Here is a 27132-nt window from a genome sequence, read left to right on the forward strand (position 1 = left end):
TGCTCCACAACTCCAGGGAGCGCTGTCCACAAGGTGCTTTCTGTGGGTGGCACCTCCTGAAGCAAGACTTCAGCATGCCATGTGAATGCTGCCCCCTGGGGTTGTGTGACTGCCAGCTCTGTGGATTTCCTCCCTCTCACCTTATCAAGAACTTCAGTCTTGCATCTCCCCTCCACGATCAGTCTCTCTCACATGCTCCTAGATTATTCGAATCAGCATCCAAACATAGCCACTATCCTCTACCTTAAAGACAAACAAAACCCAAGAAACAACAGCAACAATCACCCTTGACCCTATATTCCTCTTTCACCTGCTTTATCAACAGCAATCAATATTTTTTTAAAAAAATATTTACTTATCTATTTATTTGGCTGCGCCTGGTCTTTAGTTGCAGCACGTGAGCTCTTAGTTGCAGCATGCGGGATCTAGTTCCCTGACCAGGGATCAAACCTGGGACCCCTGCATTGGGAGCACAGAGTCTTAACCACTAGACTACCAGGGAAGTCCTAGCAGCAGTCAATATTTACCATCCTGAAACATTCTCCTTTCTCGAGTTCTATGCCATCACTCTTTCTTTGTTTTCCTATTTCTCTACCCACCCCTTTCCTCTCTCACTATATACTTTCCTTTATCCATTCTCTAAATACAAAATTTCTTCAAGCTTTTTATGAGGCTCCTCTTCTTCTTTCTATATTCTCTTGTTCTTGTAATTTAAAATATTCCCAAGTGCGTATCTTTACCCCAGATCTTGCCTCTGAGTTCTATTCTTACACCCAAATGTTCTCCTTTACAGCTCCCCTTGAATATCTTACAAGCACGTCAAACTTAACGCTTCCCAAACCAAACTCTAGTTTTCTTGCTCCTTCCCATCTTCATCTCAGAAAATGGCATCATCCTCACACAGTTGCTTAGGTCAGAATCTTGCAAAATATCTTTGATTCCTACCTACCCCTTATCCCGGCATTTAATCCATCATCAAGTCTTGTCTATTGTATCTCCAAAATACATATCAACTCAGTTTACCTTGTCTGCTGACCCCCCTAGTCAAAGCCTCCACATCATCTCTCTTTGGATGCTTTAATAGTCACGAGCTGTTCCTATTTCTTCTTTTGTCCCCCTCCGCAATCCATTCCTGTAGCATCCAGATTTTTGCAAAATGTAAATCGGATCACAATACTCTCTTGCTTAAAACATTTTAGTGAGGTCCATTGTGCTTCACATAAGGGCCATACAGAAGGCCCTATATGGTCTGGCCCATGCCTACCTCTCTAAGTTCATTGCAACCACTGTGCTCTAAGTGTCCTCTTTCAGCTCACTAGACAGATCAGACTTTCCTACCTTTAAGCCTCTGGATATGCTATTCTCTGTCCTTAAAAGCCTTCCCTGCCCCCAACCTGGCTGCGTTCACCTTATCCTTCAGCTGGCCCCCAAGATTCTTCTTGTCAAGGTCACCAATGACCTCCATGTTGCTAACAGTGATACTGACACGTGTAGCATCTCCTCTTTCTGTTTGTGCAGTAATTTCCAGTTTTCCTACTTGATCTTGAGTTCCTTGAAATCAGGGATTGTATCTGCCGTATGTCTTCATTTCCCTGCCGTCTACCATAATGGTTGGCTTATAGTAGGTATTTAATAAATGCTTATAAATGAATGAAGGTGGAAGTTCAGACCTCTTGGGAAAGATTGCTGCAGTAGTAACCCCCAACTCCCACTAGTGTAGTGAACAGAAACTAGAAAGAATATTAAGAGACAGGGATTCAAGTCTTGGTCCTGGCAATAATTATCAAATTCTTCTGACCCAAGTTAACTCATCTGCATCATCTACATCACTAAATTTTTGTTATCTCTTGCTCTTAAGATTAAACATTTTAATTGCTAAAGCTGTATTTCTGAGTCCTCTACCCACGAATCCCTTCTTGTGAGTTGCAGAAAATCAGTAAATGAGATTTAATTTTTAAAAAACTTAAAAAAAAATTTATTTTTAAAATTTATTTATTTTTTGCTGCATTGGGTCTTCGTTGCTGTGCACGGGCTTTTCCTAGTTGTGACGAGTGGGGGGGTACTCTTTGTTGAGGTGCATGGGCTTCTCATTGGGGTGGCTTCTCTTCTTGAAGTGCATGGGCTCTAGGACTGCGGGCTTCAGTAGTTGTGGCACACGGGCTCAGTACTTGTGGCTTGTGGGCTCTAGAGTGCAGGCTCAGTAGTTATGGTGCATGGGCTTAGTTGCTCCATGGCACGTGGGATCTTCCTGGACCAGGGATCAAACCCATGTCCCCTGCATTGGCAGGCAGATTCTTAACCACTGCACCACCAGGGAAGCCCTGTAAAAAACTTTTAAAAAGCTTTTAATTACGAAAAATTTCAGGCCTAACAGAAGTAGGGAATAGTATAAATACCCAGGTAACCATCAGTGGCTTAAACAATAATCCACTCATGGCTAATCTTGTTTTATTTCTAGCTCTATCCACTCCTCCCTCCCCTTATTTTGAAACAAATCCTGGACATGGTATGATTTCCTCTGTAAATATTTCAGAATGTATGAGATGTAATTACTAACTGCTAGCTGGCACTCCTTCTGTTCCTCAGTGACTTAAAAAGTGTTGTGTTCATTGCACAGCATGTTGCTCTTCTCAGAAACCAGATAAATGGCATAATGATTTTATTTGATGACTTACCCAAACTAAACTCTCTGAGGGGTAGGGGTAAGGGAGGGTGGATATTATGGCATCCAGCTCAGTGCCTTGCAGTCAATCAACAGAGGTGGAAAGAAAAACAGAAACACAAGCAATGTGTTTTAGGTTTTTTAATACACTGGTACCCACATGAGTCTAGGGCCTTGTCTTACCTCTTTGCTTCTGTTCCCTTCCTGAATTCATTGCTCTACAGGAAAATTTTAAATTGTATTAAATCAGCCAAAGAACGGGGACTTGTGGGCAGAGTAAATTCTTCCTCCTCAGGAACAAAAAACATTAAAAAAGAAAAATCAAATGATTTCAGCCTGAGAAGAGTTTTCCTAGCGGGACTCCGAGGGCGGGGCTGCGCGGAGGCCCCGCCCTTCCCCTCCCCGCCTCCGCCAGCTCTCGGCTCTCCTCCCCGCCGCCCCCACCACGCCTTCCTGCTCTTCTTCCCGGCAGCCCTAGCGCCCGCCTCGGCGCTCTTCAAGATGGCGGCCGACAGTGAGGTGAGGTGTTTACTCCCTCCGTATCCCTGTCTCTGTATAAGTTTGCTCTTCCGTGTCAGCGCCCCGGAGCTCAATCTCTTTCTTTCCTTTCACTTCCCGCAGCCCGAGTCCGAGGTATTTGAGATCACGGACTTCACCACTGCCTCGGAATGGGAAAGGTGAGTCGTTATCATTGGTTACCAGCACTTTGGGACCCGGCGTCTCCCCCCGCTACTCCCCCAGCATAGACTCCCCCAACCCAGACGCCACTTCTGCGGGAAAAGTAAGACCCGTGGGTCCGGGTCTCCGCCTCCTCCCTGCTGTGGTCGGCCGCAAGCCTCTTCTGCGTCTCGCGTCTGACCAGCCCCGGCCCGCCCACATCAGCCAAACCCCGGAGGAGTTTAGTTTTCTCCGCTCTCCGGCCACTCTCCTTAGACCTTTGGTTCTCTCGTTGCTGCCCGCCCGCAGAAACAGTTCCCAGGCTACCACTTCCGTTCCTGCGTTCTTTTCCGTGTACGTCATTTTGTTATAGTGAGCAATAAACTTCGCAGGTGCTTTTTTCATTCTTTCTTTTTTTCTTGCCGTGTACGTCCTTTTCAGGAGGAGGCCTTTCTTCAGAGTCCTGGTGGTTGTCCGTCTGCCACTCCCACCAGCTCCATCTTGTCTTTTAGAATAGCCTTTCGAAATAGTCCGCGTCTGGCTTGGGAAGGCTTTGATTCAAGTTGTTCCATTTCAGTGGGTAATGTGCCCAGGCTTCCGGTGCCATCAAACTCCCAGTCGAAACAGCCACGTGAAACTGTAGGATCGCTGGAATTAGTTGAAGGCCAAGTTTGGGGAGGAGTGATAGCTTGGATCCAGGTGCTATCAGTTTGATGTCCCAGAGGCCCTTCAGGTTTTCTGAGTGTTGAGGTCAGTAGTTAGCTTGTTGGAACATTTTATAATCATTCTGGTTGGGAGAGGAAATCCATCTGGATGTGAATGTCATGTCATTAAACGGCATAGAAGAGATCCCTGCTGGGATACTTGTTTGACCTGTGGTCCCTTCCCCCGCCCCCCCCCCCCAACCCCCCCCAAAAAAAAAAAGTCCGTAAGACACAAGCACAGTGGCAAGGCTTTATTGAGCAGGTACTGTGTGTTCAGAACTATACTAACAGAGAAGAACAAAGCCAAAATAAAACTCTTGATCCATGTGTTAAAAAAACAAAACAGCAAATAGTTAAATTATTTTTAAGGATGCTATTGCTGTGGATTATAATTGTTGGAGGTATTTTCATAGAAAAGATAGGAAATGTGCCAGGCCTGGAAAGTGGAAAGTAATTGGTTAAATATGAGAAGGTCCTGACGTGAACAGAGACAGGTGAAAACCTTTGGGATTTAATGAAATGTCTTTATTGGAGTGAAGGCTGTTTGTTGAAGGGAAGTAAAGAATATTATTAAGGAAGATAGGACCAGGTTATAGACAGCTTCCAAAGCTAAGTAAAGGAATCTAAATTTGGTGCTTTAAGACCACTGATTCTCAAACTTCAGTGTGTGTCGGAATCATAGTTGATGATTGTGTGCCTGAGATTCAAAAATTTGCATTTCTAACAAGCAACCAGGTGATGCTGCTGCTACTGCTGATCAGGAGACCACACTTGAGAACTTTAAAGAGCAGTAGTGAGGGACCCTTGATTTTAAAGTGGCAAAGTGCTATGAGAGTGGTTTGAGGAGATGAGGTAAAATGAAGTTACTTTGATTAGGTTGGTGATTTGGAGACTGGGGAGAGAGGCTAGGAGGGAAGATTGTTAGACATTTCAAAGAAGTCGATGATAGGCTTGATGAAATGTACAAGTAGAAAAAAAAATCAGACATGGAATTGCAGTTTCTTGCCTGAGAGAATGAAGATACGAAAGTGGCAAAGTGAGAAGAATACAGTTTTAGACCTGTTGAATTTGAAATAATAAGTTAATGTTTTAAAGGTAGTTAGAAAATGTAATTTGAATCTTGGAGAGTGGGATGAGGAAACAAGAGGAAACAAGAGTATTTAATGGAAAAATGATCACTTTCCGCTAGCTAAATATTTAAAGTATCCTGAAGTGGACTATTAGATCCTTTAGCTCCTTATTTGGAAGTAATTGTTAACACAGCTTTGAAAACTACCACAAAGTAGGAACTTTGAGTTTTGACTTTTAAGCTCTTGTTTCTAGAGTAAAACCAGTGTTTTACAATTTGTGGGAAAATGTTAAGACTTCGAGTCTTTTAAACCTTGAGTTTAATGTTTGAATGAAATTTCTTGTCAGTATGTTATAAGCCATATGGACAGTTTATTGACAGAAGCCAATGACTCTTTTTATCCCTTGTCAATTGAAAAAATACTGAGTACCCATGTGTCAAGCACAGTGCAGGGCATTAGGGATGTGGTGGTCAGTGAAAGCATATGGTTCCTGCTCTTGCTGAACGTACAGACTAATGGAATAGATAGACATGAATCAAATAATAGTACAAGAGCCTGTAATTACAATTGAAATACTGAGAAGAGAAAGAAACCTGGTCTTTTAAGAGCATATAACAAAAAAACCTAATACAGAATGAGAAGTAAGAGGAAGTGACTCTTCAGGTGAGATCTGGAGAGCTTTGAGGGATAAAGTTATTACATTTTTCTAATCAAATATCAGTACTTACAGGATAGAGTCCAATTTTGGTTTGTTTTAGTACTGATAGGATTCATACAATGAATATTTTAAGATGTTCCTTCTTTTACCGTGAAAGCTGTATTATTTTAAATTACTTTTATTACAATACATCATTATAAAATAAAAAAGAAAGAAAAATCACCTGTAATCCTCCCGGCAGGAGATAAACTATGAGAAAATTCCTTGTAATCTGTGTGTTGTAAACTTTTTGTGTTAAGCTGTATTAATATTTATTTCTAAAATCATTTTTAAAAATTTATTTATTTATTTATTTTTGGCTGCGTTGGGTCTTCGATGCTATGCGTGGGCTTTCTCTAGTTGCGGCCAGCAGGGGCTACTCTGTTGTGGTGTGCGGGCTTCTCTGTGCGGTGGCTTCTTTTGTTGCGGGCAACGGATTCCGGGTGCGCAGGCTTCAGTAGTTGTGGCACATGGGCTCAGTAGTTGTGGCGCATGGGCTTAGTTGCTCTGCAGCATATGGGATCTTCCCGGACCAGGGCTAGAACCCGTGTCTCCTGCATTGGCAGGCAGATTTTTTTTTTTTTTTTTTTGCTTGCTTTAAGAAAAAATAACATACAGAAACATCCATAAAACACGTAAATAGAGCAAATTGTGTTACGCACTAGTCAGCTCCCTTCCTCCTTTCCCTGTAGACAACCACTACCCTGATTTTGGAAAATTCATTTTTTTAAAGTTTTTCATCATATTTGTATCATCTAAGCCAAAAGTAATTTTTCTTTTCTTCTCTATTATTATCAGTGTAGAATCGTGGATTTTTCCTTTTTCAAGTATATTGTTTTTCAGGCTCCAATCATCCTAAATGTGGCCAGTGGGGGCTTTTTCAAGCAGCTCCTGTGACCTTCCCACACAAACCCATCAGCTTGAACCATTCTTTTCCTCTGACACAGCAAGATTTTTCAGGCCCACCTTGTAGGCCCCCTGCCCTGACCATTTCTCTAAGGACCCCTGGTTTCTGTAGTGAACATGTAATAGTTTTTAGAAATCAAGATCTGGACGGTCTATGCACTTTGCTTTTGGGGTGCCTGTGTTTCTAGATTCTCTCAGAGGACAGAACTGGGAAATACACACACATAACATATTATGGGCTTCTTGGGGAAAAGAACACACCCCTGTGTTTCTCCTTTGTTCATGCACTCACAAAACTTCTGATACCAGATGTGTGGGTTTTCCACACATCAGGCAATTTTTCTGACACCAGCCGGGTGTCCTATAATTCACTGCAATTTTGACTCTACTTAATGTGGAATTAGCATCAGATCCCACAAGTTAAGGGCTCAGTCCCACAAGACTGCCCCCACTTTTGACACCAATTAAGTCCCAGGTTGCTACCTGTACTTCTAACCATCTGGCTATAAATGAGGGTTCCAACAACCCCCTCCCTGTATTTGATAATGTTCTAGAACGGTTCACAGAAGTTAGGGAAACTTGCGTTTATTGGTTTATTATAAAGGGTACAAATGAGCAGCCAAACAGGGACAAGTGGGGAGGAGGGTGTGCAGAGCTTCCACGCCCCCTCTGGGCACACTGCCCTCCCACATCCGTGTGTTGACCAATCCCAAAGCTGGAAAAGAGGTTTCATTAAGAAGAGTAGCATTGACATATATACTCTACCAAACGTAAAATAGATAGCTAGTGGGAAGCATCTGCATAGCACAGGGAGATGAGCTCGGTGCTTTGTGACCACCTAGAGGGGTGGGATAGGGAGGGTGGGAGGGAGGTAGACGCAAGAGGGAGGAGATATGGGGATATATGTATATGTATAACTGATTCACTTAGTTATAAAGCAGAAACTAACACACCATTGTAAAGCAATTATACTCCAATAAAGATATTAAAAAAAAAACACTCATGATTGAGTAAATCATTGGCCGCTGGTGAGTAACTCAATTTCCAGCCCCTCTCCCTTGCCTGGAGGTTGGAGAGTTGGGGCTGAGAGTCTCAACCCTTTAATCACGTGGTTTGTCCCTCTGGCAACCAGCTTCCACCCTGAGGCTGGTTGGGGACCACTAAGAGTCACCTCATTAGCATAAACCCAGGTACAGTTGGAAGGAGCTCATACTGTAAAACAAAAGATGCTCCTCTCACCCCTATCACTCAGGAAACCCTTGAGGATTTAAAATAAAAGTCTTGTGCCAGGAGCCGGGGACAAAGACTAAATATGTATTTCTTATCATATTACAATATCGCAGCTTAACAGAAGCAACAGTATTCTCCTATCTGTTCCTACACTCAGTTCATTTATTTATTTATTGGAGTATAGTTGCTTTACAATGTTGTGTTAGTTTCTACTGTACAACAAAGTGAATCAGCTATACATATACATACATCCCCTCTTTTTCGGATTTCCTTCCCAATTAGGTCACCACAGAGCATTGAGTAGAGTTCCCTGTGCTACATAGTAGGTTCTCGTTAGTTATCTATTTTATACATAGTATCAATAGTGTATATACTTCAATCCCACCCCCCTTCCTCCTTGGTATCCATATGTATATGTTCTCTATATCTGTGTCTCTATTTCTGCTTTGCAAACAAGATCGTCTATACCAATTTTTTCAGATTCCACATATATGTGTTAATATATGATATTTGTTTTCTCTTTCTGACTTGCTTCACTCTGTATGACACTCAATTTATTGTGACATATGAGAATGATGAAAGGTGAATAATGTGTTCCTGTTATTACGAAGATAATTTTCATCTCACAGATGCCCTCCAAGGGTCTCAGGGTCCCCCAAGGCTGACCAGACCACACGCCATTGAGAACGGTGCAGCAGAGGCATCAGCACTGAGAATTATAGGCTAAGGCTTTGAGATCTTTTGTCTTGATCTTTACGGTATTGTCCTTAGAAATGGATCCTCCAACAAACTGTTAAATATCGGCTAACTCTGTAAAAGTTTGCAAAAGTTGAATGAAATCCTAATTTATCTTAGGAACTGCAAACTCGTATATATAACGATTACCGACCCTTTCGAGTGGGACCCCAATGAGGGCCCTCCTGCCCGGTGTCCTTGGAGCCAACAGAAAGAGACCGAGTTCGGTTCAGAAGCAAAGGAAAGCGTTGTTCTCGGATCAAAGTACGGACAGGTGCGTACTTACTCTAGAGCATGTGCTTCCCCGACACGCAGGTGCAGGGCTGCTTTATAGGGCCTCATGGGGAGGGGCGGGGTTCTGAGGGGGCGGCCCGAGAGCTCAGTGTCGGGCGCAGCGTCTCTGCACACGGCTCGCCGCCGCCATCTTGGGCTGAGTGCCGTGCGCGGCGCTTCTGCGCACGGCCCCGAACTGAGGTGCAAGTGCCGTTGTTTCCCACGGGGAGCTCCGGGTTGAAGGGCCGGGTGGGATCCCGGTGTCCGCGGCCCGCTGTGAGCGAAAGAGACTGGACTCAGCACAGAGGAAAAGAAAGGTTAGACTTTGTATTATTACCCAGATTCTGTTTATCGCCGGGAATTGTTCATGGTGACGAAACTGCTGCTCAGCGTCTCTGGGACCGATCTGCCCCTCCCCCCCCCAGGCCTCTCCTTCCGGGGCGTTTTCCGTCGAGTTCACAAACGGGAACCTTTCTCCACACCAGTGCTTCTCAGCGTGTGCACTGGTCCCCCCGGGGGACCCTGAGACCCTTGGAGGGCATCTGGAGATGAAAGTCATTTTCGTAACAGTAGGAAGACCTCGTGCACCTTTCCTCATCTCGGGAAGAGAGTTGCTCAGGCGCAAAATCCTCGACTTCTTTCCGACTCCCCCCTAGAAGGGCTCTGGCTGAGCCCCGAGCATCTCTCACCTGGTGCTCCCACCTGTCCTCTCTGCTCCCCGCTCCCGCTCCCAGGTCCATTCTCCACAGAACTGCCAGAGCGATCCTTTTAACACCCAACACCATGCAGTTTTCTGCGGAAAATGATGTCATGCTGACTGCTTTCGCTCAAAGCTGGCGGCTTAAAATGCCCTTAAGGGCATTTTTTTTTTTTTTTTTAACATGTTCGGGGTAGGAGTTTATTAATTAATTTATATTTGGCTGCGTTGGGTCTTCATTTCTGTGCGTGGGCTTTCTCTAGCTGTGGCAAGTGGGGGCCACTCTTCATCGCGGTGTGCGGGCCCCTCACTATCGAGGCCTCTCTTGGGGCGGAGCACAAGCTCCAGACGTGAAGGCTCAGTAGTTGTGGCTCACGGGACTAGTTGCTCCGCGGCATGTGGGATCCTCCCAGACCAGGGCTCGAACCTGTGTCCCCTGCATTAGCAGGCAGATTCTCAACCACTGCGCCACCAGGGAAGCCCCCTAGATTTTTTTTTAAATAGTTTTTTAAAATAAAGTTACATAATGCACAAAACTGCTTATTTTGATAAATGTTTATATCATGTAAGATTCATCACTCAAGATATTGGACATTTCTGTCATCCCAGAAATGTCCACAGTGAACCTTTCCACTTGATTCCCGTGTTCCTCACTCATGTCTTCTCCCTGCACCACCCCCCCCACCGCCTCCTGCCCTTCCAAGGCATCTGCTGTTCTTTTCCTTTTTTCTTTTAAACCATAGATTACTTTTGCCTGCTCTGCGATTGGATATACATGCTATCATACAGTACATACTCTTTATGCTGGCTTGTTTTACATAATATTTGAGATTATTCTAGGTTGTTGCAGGTATCATTATTTTTATTGCTGAGTAGTAATCTGTTGTATGAATATACCACAGTGTGTCACTTGTTGACAGACATATTCGCTATTATGAATAAAGCAGAACATTCTTACATGAGGCCTTTTGTAGAGGTATGTTTTTATTTCTCTTGGGTAAATACCTAGGAGAAGAATTACTGGGTCATAGGCTAAGTGTATGCTTAACTTTATGAGAAATTGCTAGATCTTTTGTAACATTTTACCTACCCACTAGCAATATGTGAGAGTTTGGGTCATTTCATATTTTCACCAACAGTTGTTTGTTTTCAGACTTGTAAATTTTAGTCCTAATGGGTATGTAGTTTGTGGAATTAATTTGTATTTCTCTTTCTGGTTTTACTTTTGTATTTCTGTGATGAATATTGGTATTGACTACTTTTTTCGTGTACTTGTTAGCCATTTGTGTGTTGTCTTTTGTGAAATGTCCAAGTTTTTTGTCCATATTTTAAATTGGGTTGAGTTTTTATTGAGTTGTAGGGATCTTTTAGTTCTATTATATATTTTGCTTTTAAGTCTTTTCACAGATAGTACTTTTGCTAGGTTGTGAAGGTATGTTGTCTTCTAGGATTTATCATTTTAGCTTTTATTTAGGTATATGACCCATCGTGAACTAATGACATGTATGGTGTGAGGTGGGAATCACAGTTCAGTTTTATACATATGGCTATCTTGTTCTAGAACCTTTTGTTGAAAACACTTTTTTCTCCATTGAATTGCTTTGTTGCCTTTGTCAGACAGTTGACCTAGCGGGGGTCGTCTTCTGGAATCTGTTTTCTGTTTCATTAATCTATTTGAAAATCCTGATGTCAATACCACATTGTCTTGACTACTGTAGTTTAGGGTTTCCCAGTTTTGGCACTATTGAAATTTTGGGCCAGGTTGTTGTGGGGCTGTCTTGCGTATTATAGAATTTTAGTAGTATCCCTGTCCTCTACCTGTTAGATCCCAGTAGCATCCTACCCATGGTGAAAACCAAAAATGTATCTAGACATTGCCAAATGTCCTCTGAGGTACAAAATTGCCTCCAACTGAGAATCACTGAATAGCTTTAGAGTAAGTCCCAAATTTAGTTAATGTAAATTCTCTAGCTTTTGTTGTTTTCCCAAATTGTTTTGTCTATTCTAGGACCTTTGTTTTCATTATTAATTTCAGAATGAGCTTGTCACTTTATATAAAAAGGATTATGATTATGCTGGGACTATGATTGGGATTGTGTTGAATTTATAGATTACTTTGAAGAGAAGTTACATTTTGACAATCTTGAAGCTTGACATCTCTTCACTTATTAAGTCATCTTTATCTCAGCAATGTTTTATAGTTTTTGATGAGGTCTTGCATTTTTTTTGTTAAATTTATTAGATATTTTATGTTATATGATGCAGTTGTAAATGGAATTGTTTTTAAATTTTCTTTTTCATTTGTTGCTAGTGCATAGACATACAATAAATTTTGTATATTGATTTGGTATCTTGAGACCTGGTTAAATGTAAAGATTCATAATCTTTTTGTTAATTCTTTTGCATCTTCTACATGCATAGTCATTTTGTTTGCAAATAGGGACAGTTTTACTTCTTTTTCAATTTTTGTACCTTGCATTTCTTATTTTTAATTGCACTAACTGGGACCTTTAATAAAATTTTGAATAGAATTTTTGAGAGTAGACATCGTTGCTTCCTTCCCAATTTTAGGGGGGAAATGTCCAGCATTTCAGTATTCAGAATTGTAGGTTTTTCATATAACACAGGGGAAATTCTGTTCTTAATTAGCTGAGAGGTTTTTTTGAAATCATGGGTATAATTTATTCAAATCTTATTCTGTACCTATTGAAACAATCATATGGTTTTTCTTTTTTTCTTTTTTTTTTTTTTTTGTGGTACGCGGGCCTCTCACTGTTGTGGCCTCCCCTGTTGCGGAGCGCAGGCTCAGCGGCCATGGCTCACGGGCCCAGCCTCTCCGCGGCATATGGGATCTTCCCGGACCGGGGCACGAACCCGTGTCCCCTGCATCGGCAGGTGGACTCTCAACCACTGTGCCACCAGGGAAGCCCCTGGTTTTTCTTTTTTATTCTCTGAATATGGTTAAGTATGTTGATTAATTTTTTTTTATTGTGGTAAAATATATACAGATGGTCTCCACCTTATGGTGGTCTGACTTAGGATTTTTCAGTGGGTATGGTACAAAAGTGATACACACTCAGTGGAAATTGTACTTTGAATTTTGAATTTTGATCTTTTCCCAGGCTAGCCTGTGTGGTACAGTACTCGTGATGCTGGGCAGCAAGCTGCAGCTCCCAGTAAACCATTCAGTCACGAGGGTAAGCAACTGATACACTTAAAACCGTTCTGTACCCGTGTAACCATTCTGTTTTTCACTTTAAGTACTCAATAAATTACATGAGGTAGTCAACATTTCATTACAAAATAGGCTTTGTGTTAGATGATTTTGTCTAACTAGGCTAATGTTAAGTGTTCTGAGCATGTTTCAGGTAGGCTAGGCTAAGCTATAATATATGATAGATTAGGTGTATTATGTTGACTTAACGATGTTTCTAACCTATTATGAGTTTATTGGGCCGTAATAATACCATCATAAATCAAGGACGATTTGTACTTATTGTTTACCCCTTTAACCATTTTTAAGTGTAAAATTCAGTGGCGTTACATTGTTGAAGTTTTCATCAACGCAAACTGAAACTCCCCTCCCCATCAACCCGAAGCCCCTGGTAACCACTGTTCTACTTCTGTTTCCATGAATTCACTAATTTACATCCTTCATATAGGTGGGATCATACAGTATTTGTCCTTTTGTATCTAGTTTGTTTCACCTAGCATACTTAATGTCTTCAAGGTTCATCCATGTGGTAGAATGTGTCGGAATTTCATTCCTTTTTAAGTTGGAATAATATTCCATTGGATGTATATGTACCACATTTTGCTTATCCATTCATCTATCAATGGACACTTGGGTTATTTCCACTTTCTGGCTTTTGTGAATAATGCTGCTGTGAACATGGGTGTGTAAATATCTGTTTGAGTCCCGTTCAGTTCTTTTAGATATGTACCCAGAAGTGGAATATTTGCATCATATGCTAATTCTATTTTTAATTTTTTGAAGAATTGCCATACTGTTGGCTGGCTAAAAATACTGTTTTTCTTTATCTAAAAGTGTCTTTATTTTACTTGATTTTTGAAGAGTAGTTTTTGCTGAAGAATTCTGGCTGAAAAGTTTCCCCTCCAGTTCTTTAAAGATACAGTTCCATTGTCTTCTGTTCTCTATAATTTCTGCTGAGAAATTAGATGGCATTTATATTTTTGTTCTAGCTAGGTGTTTTTTTCCTCAGGCTACGTTCAAGATTTTTTTCTGTATCTTTTTAAGCTGTCTTAACTATGAATGTGCATAGGTCTATTTTGTTTGTATTTTTCCTGTTTAGTTTTATTAATACTGAATAGGTAAATTTTTTGTTTTTCACCAAACTGGGGAAGCTTTGGCCATTTTAAAAATAGATTTCTGGCCTATTCTTTTTTTCTGTGATTTAAGTTATATTTGACTTCTTGATACTGTTCCACAGGTCTCTGAGGCTCTGCTCTCCTCAGTCTTTTTTCTCTCAGATAATTTCTCAGGATTTATCTTCTGTTGTCTCCAGTTTGCTGTTAAACCCACTTAATGTATCTTACAATTTAATTATTGTAGTTTTTAGTCTAGAATTTGTATTTGGTTCCTTTTATAATTTCCAGTTATCTGTGATTGCTTATCTCTAAAGTTGTTTGAAAATATTTTCCTTTAGTCCTCCAATTGCAACATCTACATCTTGAGGTTGGATTTTGTTTACTGTAGTCCCTTGTGTATGCGTCACATTTTCTTGGTTTTTTATTTGTTTTGTGTTTTTTCTGTGTGTATACTGGATAGTAATTTCTTCATTTTACGCTTGTATTTTGAATGAAATTTAGGGACTAGATTCTGTTGTGTTCTCTGAAGAGTATTTTTTTGTTCTAGCAAGCAGTTTGCTTAATTGGATTAAAATTCCATTCTCTTTTCAGTGGTGACAACAGCTGAAATCTTTTAAGTTCCTTCTTTGTCACTGTACCCTGGAGTCTCTACAGCACATGCATGGTTTAGCAGTTAACCAAGATTTGGGGCAGAGTTTATATGCAAATTTTGGGGCTTACCCCCTAGTTGTGCACAGCTTAGACTGCCATTAGGTCAGGAATTCTCATGGTGTGGTCTGAGGACCTCTTTTGGACCCTGAGAGCCTTTCAAGGTTGACAAGGTCTTGCCTTTTCCAACTATATTGTGTATGTGATGCCTTTTTTCTTTATATGCTTCAGGAAGAACAGTGGATTGCAAAGAGTGAATGAAGGTGCATATATGAGAATCCAGTTGTCTTTTTAAAACTATATAATAAAGAGATTTACAAAATGTAAAAATCTACCACTCTTCTTGTTAATATTTTTTTGTTCTGGAAAATATTAAAATTTTATTTTAATAGGTAATAAGTTAAGTTCATTGTCATTTTAAATTATTTATTTATTTTTTTTTTGCGGTACTTGGGTCTCTCACTGTTGTGGCCTCTCCCGTTGCAGAGCACAGGCTCCGGACGCACAGGCTTAGCGGCTGTGGCTCACGGGCCCAGCCGCTCCGCGGCATGTGGGATCTTCCTGGACCAGGGCACGAACCCGTGTCCCCTGCATCAGCAGGCGAACTCTCAACCACTGCACCACCAGGGAAGCCCTAAATGAATTTAAAAATTAAATTTCTTTTTCCTTTTTAATTTCTTACATGGGGTACTCAGTACTTTTAAGAAAGTAAAGGAATCCTGAGGCAGAAAAATTTGAGACTGCTGTCTTAGAGACGAGAAGTTACAAAATGCAGATCTCATTGGATGCAGTTTCATTTTTTCATGGATAAACTCTCAAGTTTCTGTCTCCATTTGGTCACTCTCCAGAGCCTTGAAAAAATGTTTTTTTTTTAAACCAGATTTTATAATTTTTATCTAAAGGAGGGTTAATCGGTCCAACCAGGCAAGGAGGGACTTCCCTGGTGGCGCAGTGGTTAAGAATCCGCCTGCCAGTGCAGGGGACACGGGTTTGATCCCTGGTCCGGGAAGATCCCACATGCCATGGAGCAACTAAGCCTGTGCGCCACAACTACTGAGCCTGCGCTCTAGAGCCCATGCACCGCAACTACTGAGCCCATGTGCCGCAGCTACTGAAGCCCATGTGCACTAGGGCCCATGTGCCGCAACTACTGAGCCCGTGTACCGCAACTCCTGAAGCCCATGTGCTCTAGGGCCTGCTTGCCGCAACAACTGAGCCCGTATGCTGCAACTACTGAAACCTGTGTACCTAGAGCCTGTGCTCTGCAATGAGAGAAGCCACCGTAACAAGAAGCCCGTGCACCGCCATGAAGAGTAGCCCCCGCTTGCTGCAACTAGAGAACGCCCACGTGCAGCAATGAAGACCCATCACAACCAAAGGTTAAAAAAAAAAAAAAAAAGAGAGGAGGAAGTGGCAGTTATTGACTATCAGCTATGGTACTGTGCAACATAATTGTGACTCCGCCTGTTAATCCTTAGACACATTTTGGTGATGAACTATTACCGTATTTTATGGACAAGAAATGAGGCCTGGGTGCTTGTAGTAATTTGCCCAAAGTCATTTTGTCAGAAGTTGGTTTAAGCAGGATAGTAGGTCACGCTTGCCTTCAAAGACCCACGTTTCTATTTTACTCTGCTCTTTTTGGCTTCAGAGATTTAAGAAAATGTAAAATTACATAAGGAAGTATTAGAATAGGTTTCTAAGGCAGATTTTGGAATTTTAGTTTCTTGGGCTTAATAAAATAGATAAAAATCTTGGTGGTATGTATATGATCCTGCTTGAAGACAAGGAAATTAAAGAAATGACCTTTTAAATTCTTTTTAGTCTTGTAATTTCGTGATTCTATATATCTAGCAAAAATTTGAAGTACTTTTCATGAGATGTTAAGTTTAGGTATGGCATGATCTGAGAATAGAACTGTTTATGCTCTTTTTAAAAAATTTTTTACTTATTTTGGCTGCGCTGGGATCTTCATTGTGGCATGTGGGATCTTTAGTTTGCGGCACGCGGGCTTCTTAATTGCAGCATGAGAACTGTTAGTTGCGGCATGCGTGCGGGATCTAGTTCCCCAACCAGGGATCCAACCTGGGCCCTCTGCATCGGGAGTGAGGCATCTTACCCACTGGAGCACCAGGGAAGTCCCAGTCAGTGACTGACTCTTACCTCACTGAAAGATAAGAAGAAAGATGGAAGAAAGATTATTATGGAAGAAAAATTCTTTCTTATGGAAGAAAGATTATTAACTTTAGAATATTAATAAAAGAAGAATGACTTTAATAGTATTGAAATGTGTTGATATTTTTCATACCCACCCAGTAGACTGGAATGACATTTATTTCAGTACTTAAATTTCATAAGGCAAATGTAAAATAAATTTTCATTATAGTTGTGCTCTTGTTGAGAAACTTCCCAAACTACAGTGTAACAATAGGTCAGACTTGTGACTGATACCACCATTATAAACAATTTATATTTCTTTATTTGCCTTCTGTCCAAACACCAAAGTGTCACATGGATCATTAGAATGGGGGGAGTGGAGATTTTTTAAACGCTAAAGTTTTGGGAGACTAGACAGTTGAGGATCAGTCAGTGATGAGAATATGATGTTTCTGAAATGAAGTAAATCAAAATGAAAGCAACATTGAGTTGCCTATAACATTTTTAGGAATAGGATTATTTAAATTAATGTTTATACTCTCTTTCATTTAAATAGTAATCATAATGTCTGTAGCTTTTCTGGATATTATACAGAAGGAAAAATATTTTATATTTCCTCTTCTTTCAAATTGGAAGTTTTTGGAGTTCTTTGCTGTTATTGTGTTAAAAATTTTATTGTAATAAAAAATGGCAGGAGATATCTTTGAGACTACATAGCATAACAATGAAGAGTACGGGCCCTAGGGAATTCCCTGGCAGTACAGTGGTTAGGACTCCACGCTTCCACTGCAGGGGGCATGGGTTCGATCCCTTGTCAAGGAACTAGGATCCTGCATGCAGAGCAGTGCAGCCAAAAAATACATAAATAAATGAAGTGGTCCAGAAAAAAAAGAGTATGGGCCCTACAATCATATGGCTTGTATTAGAATTCTAGTTTCTTTTTTTTCTTTTTTTTTGCGGTATGTGGGCCTCTCACCGCTATGGCCTCTCCCGCTGTGGAGCACAGGCTCTGGACGCGCAGGCTCAGCGGCCATGGCTCACGGGCCCAGCCGCTCTGTGGCATGTGGGATCTTCCCGGACCAGGGCATGAACCCGTGTCCCCTGCATCGGCAGGCGGACTCTCAACCACTGTGCCACAAGGGAAGCCCCTTCTTATTTTTATTGAGGTATACTTGATGTACAATATTGTATAAATTACAGGTGTACAACAGTGATTCACAGTTTTTAAGGGTTATGCTCCATTTATAGTTATTATAAAATATTGGTTATACTCCCTGTGCTGTACAATGTATCCTTGTAGCTTATTTATTTTATACATAATAGTTTGTACCTCTTGATTTCCTCCCCCTTCCCTCTCTCCACTGGTAGCCACTAGTTCTTTATATTTCTGATTTTATTTCTGTTTTGTTACATCCATTTGTTTTATTCTTTAGACTCCACATATAAGTGATTACAGTATTTGCCTTTCTCTGACTGACTTCCCTAAGCATAAGACCCTCCAGGTCTATCCATGTTGTTGCAAATTACAAAATTTCATTCTTGTTTTATGGCTGAGTAATATTCCATTGTGTGTGTGTGTGTATATATGTATCTATATCTATATCACATCTTTTTTTCCTTTTTGCTATTTAAAAAATTTTATGCCATTTTTAAAGATTTTCCATTTACAGTTATTACAAAATATTGGCTATGTTCTCTGTGTTGTACAATACATCCTTGAGCCCGTCTTACAGACATAGCTGTTACCTCCCACTCCACCCCTGTAGTGCCACCCCTCCCACCCCGTGACCAGTAGTTTGTTCTCTAGATCTGTGAGTCTGCTTCGTTTTTGCTATATTCACTAGTTGGCTGTATTTTGTAGATTCCACATGTAAATGATATCATACAGTATTTGCTTTTCCCTGACTTGTTTCACTTAGCGTAATGCCCTCCAAGTCCATCCATATTGCTGCAAATGGCAAAATTTTGTTCTTTTTTATGGCTGAGTAATAGTCCGTGTGTGTGTGTGTGTGTGTGTGTGTGTGTGTGTGTGTGTGTGTGTGTGTGTGTATGTTGATACCACATCTTTATCCATTCATCAGTTGATGGACACTTAGTTTGCTTCTATATCTTGGCAATTGTAAATAATGCTGCTATGAACATTGGGGTCCATGTATCTTTTCGAATAAGGGTTTTTGTTTTTTTCAGATATATACCCAGGAATGGAATTGCTGGGTCATATGGTAGTTCTGTTTTTAGTTTTTTGAGGAAACCTCTGTACTGTTTTCCACAGTGGCTGCACCAACTTACATTCCCAATAACAGTGTATGAGGGATTCCTTTTCTCCACATGCTCACCAACATTTGTTATTTGTGGTCTTTTTTTTTTTTTTTTTTTTTTTTTTTTGCGGTACTCAGGCCTCTCACTGTTGTGGCCTCTCCCGCCGTGGAGCACATGCTCCGGATGTGCAGGCTCAGCAGCCATGGCTCAGGGGCCCAGCCACTCTGCGGCATGTGGGATCTTCCTGGACCGGGGCACGAACCTGCGTCCTGTGCATCGGCAGGCAGACTCTCAACCACTGCGCCACCAGGGAAGCCCTATTTGTGGTCTTTTTGATGATAGCCATTCTGAAGGGTGTAAGGTGCTATCTCATTGTGGTTTTAATTTGCATTTCTCTGATGATTAACAACGTTTTCATGTGCCTATTGGCCATCTGTATATCTTCTTTGGAAAAATGTCTTTTCAGGTCTTCTGCCAATTTTTTGATTCATATTGAGTTGTTTTTTTGATATTGAGTTGTGTGAGCCATTTGTATATTTTGGAAATTAACTTATCAGTCATACCATTTGAAAGTATTTTCTCCCATTCAGTAGGTAGTCTCTTTGCTTTTTTGGTGGTTTCCTTTGCTGTGCGAAAGCTTTTAAGTCTAATTGGGTACCATTTGTTTATTTTGGCTTTTATTTCCTTTCCTTAAGGAGAAAGATTCAAAAAAAAGAATTGCTACAGCTTATGCCAGAGTGTTCTGCCTATGTTTTCTTCTAGGAGTTTTATGGTTTCTGGTCTTACGTTTAGGTCTTTAATCCATTTTAAGTTTATTTTTGTATATGGTGTTAGAGAAAGTTCTAATTTCATTCTTTTACACGTAGCTGTCCAGCTTTCCCAGAACCACGAAGGCTGTCTTTTCTTCAATGTATAGTCTTGCCTCCTTTGTCATAAATTAATTGACTCTAAGTGTGTGGGTTTATTTCTGGGCTCTCCATTCTGTTACACTGATCTATGTGTGTTTTTGTGCCAGTATCATACTGTTTTTTGTTTGTTTGGCCATGCTGCATGACTTGCGGGATCTTAGTTCCCCGACCAGGGATTGAACCCGGGCACTTGGCAGTGAAAGCGTGGAGCCCTGACCACTGGACCTCCAGGGAGTTCCCCATGCTGTTTTGATTACTGTAGCTTTGTATTACAGTCTGAAGTCAGGAAGCATGATTCCTCCAACTCTGTTCTTCTTTCTTAGGATTGTTTTCACTATTTGGGGTCTTTTGAGTTTCCCAAGAAACTTTAAAATTATTGGCTCTAGTTTGGAATTCCCTGGTGATCCAGTGGTTAGGACTCTGCTTTCACTACAGGGAGCAAGGGTTCAGTCCCTGGTTGGGGAACTAAGATCCTGCATGCTGTGTGGCACAGCCAAAAAAAAAAAAAAAAATTCTAGTTCTGTGAAAAATGCCTTTGGTATTTTGATAGAGATTGCACTGAATCTGTAGATTGTCTTGAGTAGTATGGTCATTTTAACAATGTTAATTCTTCCAATCCATGAACACGATATATCTCTCCATCTGTTTGTGTCATCTTTAATTTCTTTCATCAGGGTCTCATAGTTTTCTGAGTGTGGGTCTTTTACTTCCTTAGATACGTTTATTCTTAAGTATTTTGTTATTTTTGATGTGATGGTAAATGGGATTGTTTCCTTAATTTCTTTTACTGATAGTTCATTGTGTATAGAAATGCAACAGATTTCTGTATACTGATTTTGTATCCTGCAACTTTACTGCATTCATTAATGAGTTCTAGTAGTTTTCTGGTGATTTCTAAATTAAAATTTTTTTTATTGAGTATAGTTGATGTACAGTGTTGTGGCAATCTCTGCTGTACAGCAGAGTGACTCACTTATACACATACAGACATTCCTTTTTTCATATTCTTTTCCATTATGGTTTATAATGGAATTATAATATAATTCCATTATAATATATAATTCGATATAACTATATCGAATATAGTTCCCTGTGCTATACAGTAGGACCTGGTTGTTTATCCTTCCTATGTATAATAGTTTACATCTGCTAATCCCACACTCCCAGTCCTTCCCTCTCAGGAATTCTAGTTTTAGTGCTTACTTCCTTTGTGGCATTGGGCCATCTCAATTAGTTTTTGCTGCTGCTGAGGTTGCCTCTCTTAAAAGTATTCACCAGAAGCTTTAAAATGCTATTTGCTTAAGTAGAATAGAATATAAACTAATAGAATTACTTAACACTTACTTGCTATAAAAAGTATCATTTGCTTCCTTAGAGCTCCTAGAAGTTAAAAACTTAGCACCTAGCTGGGAAAAAATAAAACTACGTAATGTTTTTTGGCTGAAAAGGTTCAGGTTTCATCAGAGATAGATGAGACGTCTCTTCAGACATTTTTAGTTCTATTATTTCATCGTTTTTATCTTCTTTGTATATTTTAAAAGATTTTTGGGGGGCTTCCCACGTGGCACAGTGGTTAGGAATCCGCTTCTCATTGTGGTGGCTTAGCACGGGCTCTGTGCGTGTGGGCTTCAGTAGTTGTGGCACATGGGCTCAGTAGCTGTGGCTTGAGGGCTCTAGAGTGCAGGTTCAGTAGTTGCTCCATGGTATGTAGGATCTTCCTGGATCAGGGCTCGAACCCACATCCCCTGCATTGGCAGGCGGATTCTTAATCACTGTGCCACCAGGGAAGTCCCTGGTGTATTTTAAAGTAAGTTAGTATTTAGTTGAATTTGTCTGCATTTAATTTTGTAGGTAGCCCTTTTCTTTATATTTTGATTTTATTTTTTATTTTTTTCCTCCTTTGACTTAGTAATTTTTCTCCTTTTTTCTTTGATTTTGATTTAGTAATTTGATTTTTTCCTCCTAATGAATTTTATATATACTGCAATTGGCAAGTCTAATGGGTGAGTCATTTTCTAAAAAATTGGTTGTAAATATGGCTGATGAGAATTTTGACTGTACTTTTCTATAGTGAGGAGGAAATGTTTAAATTACGTTTTCAGGGTAGTGCCCAAAATATTAAAATTCTCTCCCTATTACTGGAGCCATGTAGTAAGTCTCTTCAGCTACTTCCTTTTGTTCATCTATTGTTTTATTCACTTTTCATTCATTCATTTATAGAGTTCCTACTATGGATCAGGAATTGTTATTCTGCTTCCTGTTGATTAAAACAACCTCTCGGCTTCCCTGGTGGTGCAGTGGTTGAGAGTCCGCCTGCCAATGCAGGGGACACGGGTTCGTGCCCCGGTCCGGGAAGATCCCACATGCCGCGGAGCGGCTAGGCCCATGAGCCATGGCCGCTGAGCCTGTGCGTCCAGAGCCTGTGCTCCACAACGGGAGAGAGGCCACGATAGTGAGAGGCCCACGCACTGCAAAAAAAAAACCAACAACAACCTCTCTACCCTCCCTCACCTCCAGATTGTTAAATACTGTAACTCTTTACTCCATAGTCATTTTATCTATTCCTCAGCTATCAGTATAGTCAACCCTCCATATCTGTGGGTTCCACATCTGCAGATTCAACTGAGGATCAAAAATATTGTAAAAAAAAATTCCAGAAAGTTCCAAAAAGCAAAACTTGAATTTGTGGCACTGGCAACTATTTACATAGTATTTACAACTATTTATATAGCATCTACATTGTATTAGTTATTATAAGTAATCTAGAGATGATTTAAAGTGCACAGGATGTGCATAGTTTCTGTGCAAATATTACACTATTTTATGTAAGGGACTTGAGTATCTGATGATTTTGGTATCCTAGGGGGCTGTGGGAGAGACGTCCTTAGGCCAGTTCTCTGCGGACACCAATGGAGGACTGTATTCTTTCTGTTCCTCCCTCCATAAAGTGTACAACTAATGACTTGTAGGTGTTCAAGCAGTTAATCCCAAATTAGATCTCTGAACTCAGTTGCTTAAGCAAGTTATGGTTGGGACTTCCCTGGCAGTCCAGTGGTTAGGATTCCACACTTGCAATGCAGGGGGCATGGGTTCGATCCCTGGTCAGGGAACGAGGATCCCACATGCCATGTGGTGCAGCCAAAAATAAATAAATAAATAAAAATAAAAAATTAAGGAAAAAAAATTATGGTGGAAGTTAGGTTTTATCATGTTAGTAGAATTAGATTTAAGCCAGTTTAAAGGATGAAGTTCTTTGTGGACAGAGGGAGTCTTAACCCAGAGTCTTAGGTCTCTTTAAATTGTGTACATGCTTAATTTTTTTATACATGCTTAATTTTTTTTTTTTTCCTTGCGTTATGCGGGCCTCTCACTGTTGTGGCCTCTCCCATTTGCGGAGCACAGGCTCCGGACGCGCAGGCTCAGTGGCCATGGCTCACGGGCCCAGCCGCTCCGCGGCATGTGGGATCTTCCCGAAACGGGGCACGAACCCGTGTCTCCTGCATCGGCAGGCGGACTCTCAAGCACTGCGCCACCAGGGAAGCCCTATACATGCTTAATTTTTAATGTGAATATGCATGATTTTCCTGGCAGATGGTCCAGAGCTTTCATCGGATAAAGGAGCCTGTGACTCAAAAAAGATTAAATAAAAGCTACTATTTTAAATTTTGTTTCGTATGCATTTACTATTTAAAAAATTAATGTATTTTGTTTTGGTTGAGTACATATCCAAAGGCTTACTTGATCATGAAGTTTTTTTTTTTTTTTTTAATTAAATTTTGCCTGCGTTGGTTCTTTGTTGCTGCACACAGACTGTCTCTAGTTGCAGTGAGCGGGGGCTACTCCTTGTTGCAGTGCGTGGACTTCTCGTTGCAGTGGCTTCTCTTGTTGAGGAGCACGGGCTCTAGGCATGTGGGCTTCAGTAGTTGTGGCTCGTGGGCTCAATAGTTGTGGCTTGTGGGCTCTAGAGCGCAGGCTCAGTAGTTGTGACGCACGGGCTTGGTTGCTCTGCAGCATGTGGGATCTTCCCGGACCAGGGCTCGAACTCGTGTCCCCTGCATTGGCAGGCGGATTCTTAACCACTGTGCCACCAGGGAAGTCCGATCATGAAGTTCTGTACCCCACACACAGGTCTAATAGTTTTTAAGTCAGTGAAATTTGTCCTTAATATACCTCTACCTCCTTAGTCTTTTACTCAGTCTCTGGTATCCTGGCCTCAAGTTTTGACAGTCTGCCCTACCCTTAAAATGTTGAATGCTCCAAAATTACCTACTTCTTTCCTTTGTTTCCTGTTTCTATCCCCGTCTCCAAAATATAATGCTAATCTTACTTGGGTTAGTAGAGTGTAATTTTTTATTAATTTATTTAAAAAGATTTGAATGGGTGATAATCACTTGATCTCACAAAAAGTATTTTGGTTTCGTATGTTACTAAAATGCCAAAGGAAAATAAAAATGAAATTGAAATTGTTACTCTTCCAGGGAGAGTTCCTTATCCTATCAATGACTAAAGTAATTCACAGAAACTGCTTTTGGGCTCCTAGCCTGAATTCCTTTCCACCGTATAATGCTCAAGTTTTTAATGTTTTTAAGAGGACACCAGTGGAATTTCAGAAAAATGTAAGAAAAGTAAATAAACAGCTTTAGAATATTTGGGGGCAAGATATCTGTCATATGGCCTAGAAGGTTGTCTTCTGAAGTCAGTTTCCTGAAATTGTCTTTCCTGTCCTTTCCATTCTGTAGTTTTGAGGTCAGAATATTTTTATTAAAATTTAAAATACCCTGTAATTACAAAAATAATATAACCAAATCAAATGTTGTTTGTATTTCAGAAGTGACAGTTTCCTCCTCATCACTTCCCTTCCGCCCATGTCCTTTTCAGAGCTAACAGTGTTTAACTGTTTGATATTCTATTCCGTGTGTGTGTGTCATACCTTTAAAAAAAAAAGATCTGTTTTGTGCTACAACAGCCTTTTTAAAAAAACTTTATATTTTGTTGGCTTTTTTTTCCCAAGATAAGGCACAGACATTTATCTCATTATTTTAATGCTTGCATTGTAGTATACTGTATAATTGTACCATAATGTCTTTGTTTATATTCCTATTGAAAGGATATTTAATTTTCAATTTTTGCAGTTGTAGCACTGGGGTAGTAAGCATTATTGTACATACATTTCCAGACTTGTATGAATATTTCTATAACACTTCTAAAAGTAGGATTACTAAGTCAAAGGGAATGTGTTTTTTATTTTTGATAAATACAGCTTTGTTTTCCACCAAGATGATTGAATGTACTTCTGCTCTCCTCATGTATGGCACATGAATGTACACATTTCCTCAGTCCTCCAAAACGATTTTCATTATATTTTTGTCAATATAAAACTATCTAATTTTTATGTTTATTTTCCTGAGCACTGTTGAAAATGAGTGTTCCTTCATGTTTATTAAACAGTAGCATTTCCCTGTCGATTGCTCATTATATACATTGACCAATTTTCTACTGTCTTTCTTATTGAGTTATAGAAGGGCTTTGTTAATAACTGTGCTTCAGATCTTTTGCCTAGCCTGTCATTTTTCTTTTAATTTGAATGTGTCTTTTGCATTACAAAAATTATAAATTTTTCATTTTAGTAAAGAACATAAGAAAACTTGTAAAAAAAATTACCAATTTAACCATTGTTAAGTGTACAGTTCAGGCATTAAGTGCATTCACACTGTTGTGCAATGATTACCACCATCCATATCGAGAACTGTTTCATCATCCTGAACTGAAACTATACTCATTAAACACTAACAATATCATATGAGAGGAATCATCCAATATTTATGTCTGGCTTGTTTCTCTTAGCATAATGTCTTCAAAGTTTACCCATATTGTAGTGTGTGTCAGTTTCATTCCTTTTTAAGGCTGAAATAAAATTCCATTGTATATATATGCTATACTCTGTTAATCCATTCATTTATTTGTCATTAGACACAGGTTGCTTCTACCTTTGGCTATTGCAAATAATGCTGCTATGAATATGGTTGTACAAATACCAGTTTGAGTCCCTGCTTTTAAGTCTTTTGGGTATATACCCAAAAATGGAATTGCTAGATCATTGGTAGTTCTATTTTTAAGTTTTTGAAGAACCACCATATTGTTTTCCACAGCAGCTGCATCACTTTACATTTCCATTGGCAATGCACAAGGGTTCCAGTTTCTCCCCATCCACACCAACACTTGTGTTTTTTTTTTTTTTTGTAGCTATCTTAATAGGTGTAAAATGGTTTTGATCTCATTGTGGCTTTGTTTTGCATTTCCCTAATGATTAGTGATGTTGAGCATCTTTTCTTGTGCTGATTGGCCATTTTGTATATCTGCTATGGAGATGTTTTTGCTCATTTTTTTTTTTAACATCTTTAATGGAGTATAATTGCTTACCAATGGTGTGTTAATTTCTGCTTTATAACAAAGTGTATCAGCTATACATATGCATATATCCCCATATCTCCTTCCTCTTGCGTCTCCCTCCCACCCTCCCTATCCCACCCCTCTAGGTGGTCACAAAGCACCAAGCTGATCTCCCTGTGCTATGTGGCAGCTTCCAACTAGCTATCTGTTTCACATTTGGTCCATGCCACTGTCTTACTTCGTCCCATCTTACCCTTCCCCTTCCCTGTGTCCTCAGGTCCATTCTCTACGTCTGTGTCTTTATTCCTGTCCTGCCCTGAGGTTCTTCAGAACTTTTTTTTTTTTTTTTTTAGATTCCATGTATATGTGTTAGCATACGGTATTTTTCTCTTTCTGACTGACTTCACTCTGTATGACAGACTCTAGGTCCATCCACCTCACTACAAATAACTCAATTTCTTTTCTTCTTATGGCTGAGTAATCCTCCATTGTATATATGTGCCACATCTTCTTTATCCATTCATCAGTTGATGGACACTTAGGTTGCTTCCATGTCCTGGCTATTGTAAATAGAGCTGCAGTGAACATTTTGGTACATGACTCTTTTTGAATTATCGTTTTCTCAGGGTATATGCCCAGTAATGGGATTGCTGGGTTGTGTGGTAGTTCTATTTGTAGTTTTTTAAGGAACCTCCATACTGTTCTCCATAGTGGCTGTATCAATTTACATTCCCACCAACGGTGCAAGTGTGTTCCCTTTTCTCCACACCCTCTCCAGCATTTATTGTTTCTAGATTTTTTTTTTTTTTT

General features: G+C 40.2%; 1 protein-coding gene and 1 non-coding gene across 2 annotated transcripts in view; one reads left to right on the forward strand and one right to left on the reverse strand.

Moving 5' to 3' along the window:
* Nucleotides 1-429: 429 nt before the first annotated feature.
* TRNAG-CCC (transfer RNA glycine (anticodon CCC)) lies at nt 430-502 on the reverse strand. Its single transcript has one exon. It is a non-coding gene; the product is annotated as a tRNA-Gly (tRNA).
* A 2661-nt stretch (nt 503-3163) lies between these two features.
* Nucleotides 3164-27132, forward strand: part of RAB3GAP1 (RAB3 GTPase activating protein catalytic subunit 1) — a 127786-nt gene continuing 103817 nt past the window's right edge. Inside the window, exons 1-6 of the mRNA XM_007464007.1 lie at nt 3164-3181; nt 3284-3339; nt 3404-3673; nt 8782-8935; nt 8977-9251; nt 20295-20340. Coding sequence (XP_007464069.1) covers nt 3164-3181; nt 3284-3339; nt 3404-3673; nt 8782-8935; nt 8977-9251; nt 20295-20340 — 819 coding nt within the window. The remainder of the gene's footprint in view (nt 3182-3283; nt 3340-3403; nt 3674-8781; nt 8936-8976; nt 9252-20294; nt 20341-27132) is intronic.

The sequence above is a fragment of the Lipotes vexillifer genome, unplaced genomic scaffold, assembly GCF_000442215.2.
Source record: "Lipotes vexillifer unplaced genomic scaffold, Lipotes_vexillifer_v1.1 scaffold233, whole genome shotgun sequence".
In the NCBI taxonomy this organism is placed as follows: domain Eukaryota; kingdom Metazoa; phylum Chordata; class Mammalia; order Artiodactyla; family Lipotidae; genus Lipotes; species Lipotes vexillifer.